The sequence below is a fragment of the Phytophthora infestans genome, genomic scaffold, assembly GCF_000142945.1.
Source record: "Phytophthora infestans T30-4 supercont1.42 genomic scaffold, whole genome shotgun sequence".
Classification (NCBI taxonomy): domain Eukaryota; phylum Oomycota; class Peronosporomycetes; order Peronosporales; family Peronosporaceae; genus Phytophthora; species Phytophthora infestans.
In genome coordinates, this window is record NW_003303717.1 from 452908 (window position 1) to 454868 (window position 1961).

Consider the following 1961-nt stretch of genomic DNA (forward strand, 5'->3'; position numbering starts at 1 on the left):
CTACCGACAGAGTGGGCACTTGACTTCCTCGCCGAGTGCTAGCAGCACACACATGTCATGGTACTGGTGGCCGCAGTCGAACGTAGCTGTAGTGCAGTGAGGAGATGTGGACGTAGCGATCTCCTCCAGAGCATCCAGACTGAGTCCACAAAGGTCGCACTCAAAGTCGGCAAAGTCGTCGTCGAGCTCAAAGTCCAACACTAAGTTCTCCTCATCCGAGGTGAGTGATACCATCGACGACGTGATCTCATCCTCGTTGGTCTCATTGGGTAACATAGTCGTAGATTCAGTTGAATTGGTGGAAGTCGGGGCCGACACAGAGGCCGTTTGCTGAAGTTGCTGCACAGTCAAGTCCTTACAGTCCGCGAGAAGGAAGGTGGATAACTCCTTGCTGACCTGGTCGCGGAGGACGACACATCCGATGTTACCGTGGTTAATGAGTGAGGTCTTGACTGTGGATACGAGGCGTAGCAGAGACAGTCGGCGGCTCTCGACCGTACTGGGGCAGTTCTTGCAGAAAAGAGAGGCCTTGGGGGAGTGGTTCTTGATTACGTTGACCAACCATTTGCATTCGGCATTGCACTTGTGTCCGGGTTTAAGCGCCTTGACCAGCCGCCGCTGCAGTGCACGGTACTCGTCGAATGTGCGCGATACGGTCCAGCTCGCGGGTTTCCGACCTTTGTCGGGCTTGTACGTCAGCTGCAGCTCGTACAACGTGTTATTGCGCTTGACGAGGCTCACGTTCTTGTTGGCACACGTGGTCATGTCCAGATTCAGGTGCCCCATCCACGCCACGCTCGCAGGAAGCGCCAGTGGCTTAGGCGCTTCAGGCTGCCGGGCATCATAGGCGTCTCGAACATTCTAATCAGAGAGTTGGGTAATGAGTTGAGGAAATACCATCGGTCAGTAGAAAACTACTGATCTGTCCCCAACACGGCGCTGCCTGCACAACTACTGATTTCACAGCTACTGGAGTGCTGTTAAGTTAGCATTTGCATTTTCTCTTAGTCCTGCCTCGTTTGGTGTTTAGTTCGCATTTGCATTTTCTCTTAGTCCTGCCTCGTTTGGTCTATCATTCTCTGACTCCGGCGCGTTGGCTGCTCGCGACGCTGGGTTCGTCTTCCCCGCGTAGATTGATAGACCCAGACGAAATTGACTGACTCGTGCTCGAACACCATCTTTAGGCGCGCTGGCACGTTGGCACTTGGCTCCCGCGTCAACTCTGTCTACCCCACCCATTGAATAAGGTAGTATACGAAGTTATTGACCCACCGTTTGGCGAATATTCTTTCTACCTCGAAGAGCTGAGCATTGTCTCCTCTACGAGCCGGCGCTCGTTTGCAAAAAGATTTTTTCCTCTACTGACAACGTCACGTAACCCACCACCTATGGACGATGCACGCTCGGCGTCCAGCTCTCGGTCGACTTCGTTCGGTATGCTAACTTCTCTGCTTAGACGAAGCTGCCAAAAGGAGCCGTCCAGACGGCGCTGGATCGTTCGGGCGTGACGCTGTCGGGGGTTGAGCGGAGGCATCGACCAAAATGGCGAATGCCACCGAAGTGCACTCCACAAAAACAACCATATAAATAAAGGCGTTTTGAGCAGCTAAAAAATAGTACACCGAAATAACATGTTGACGTTGAAGTAGCTGGGTACACGACGTATCCACCTGGTTACTCTCAGGGTACGTTAGTAGAGTTCTATCTACTTACAGAGATTGACTCCCCAGTCCGTTTGCTGCTGATATTTATTGAGAGTGAGGATCAGTAAGATAATCTATTGGAAAGAAATACCTTAATTATTAATCAGCAGTCAACGATTGCAATTGTTTGTGTCGTTAGTTTCCTTATTTGTGTTGGAAACTCAGTGTCTGCAATATTGGTTCGCGTCGCGTATACTCCCCCATACTTTTGGCTGGCGCGGTCTGAGGTATCAACTTTTGCGTCCTCCCTCAAAACAC

General features: G+C 51.4%; 1 protein-coding gene across 1 annotated transcript; it reads right to left on the reverse strand.

Annotated features, from left to right (window-relative positions):
* PITG_15537 (uncharacterized protein) lies at positions 1-786 on the reverse strand (the record flags this gene model as incomplete). The annotated part of the gene is made up of 2 exons (XM_002897645.1): positions 1-252; positions 346-786. 2 exons carry the CDS (start codon positions 784-786, stop codon positions 1-3), a joined length of 693 nt encoding a protein of 230 aa, XP_002897691.1.
* Positions 787-1961: the final 1175 nt, after the last annotated feature.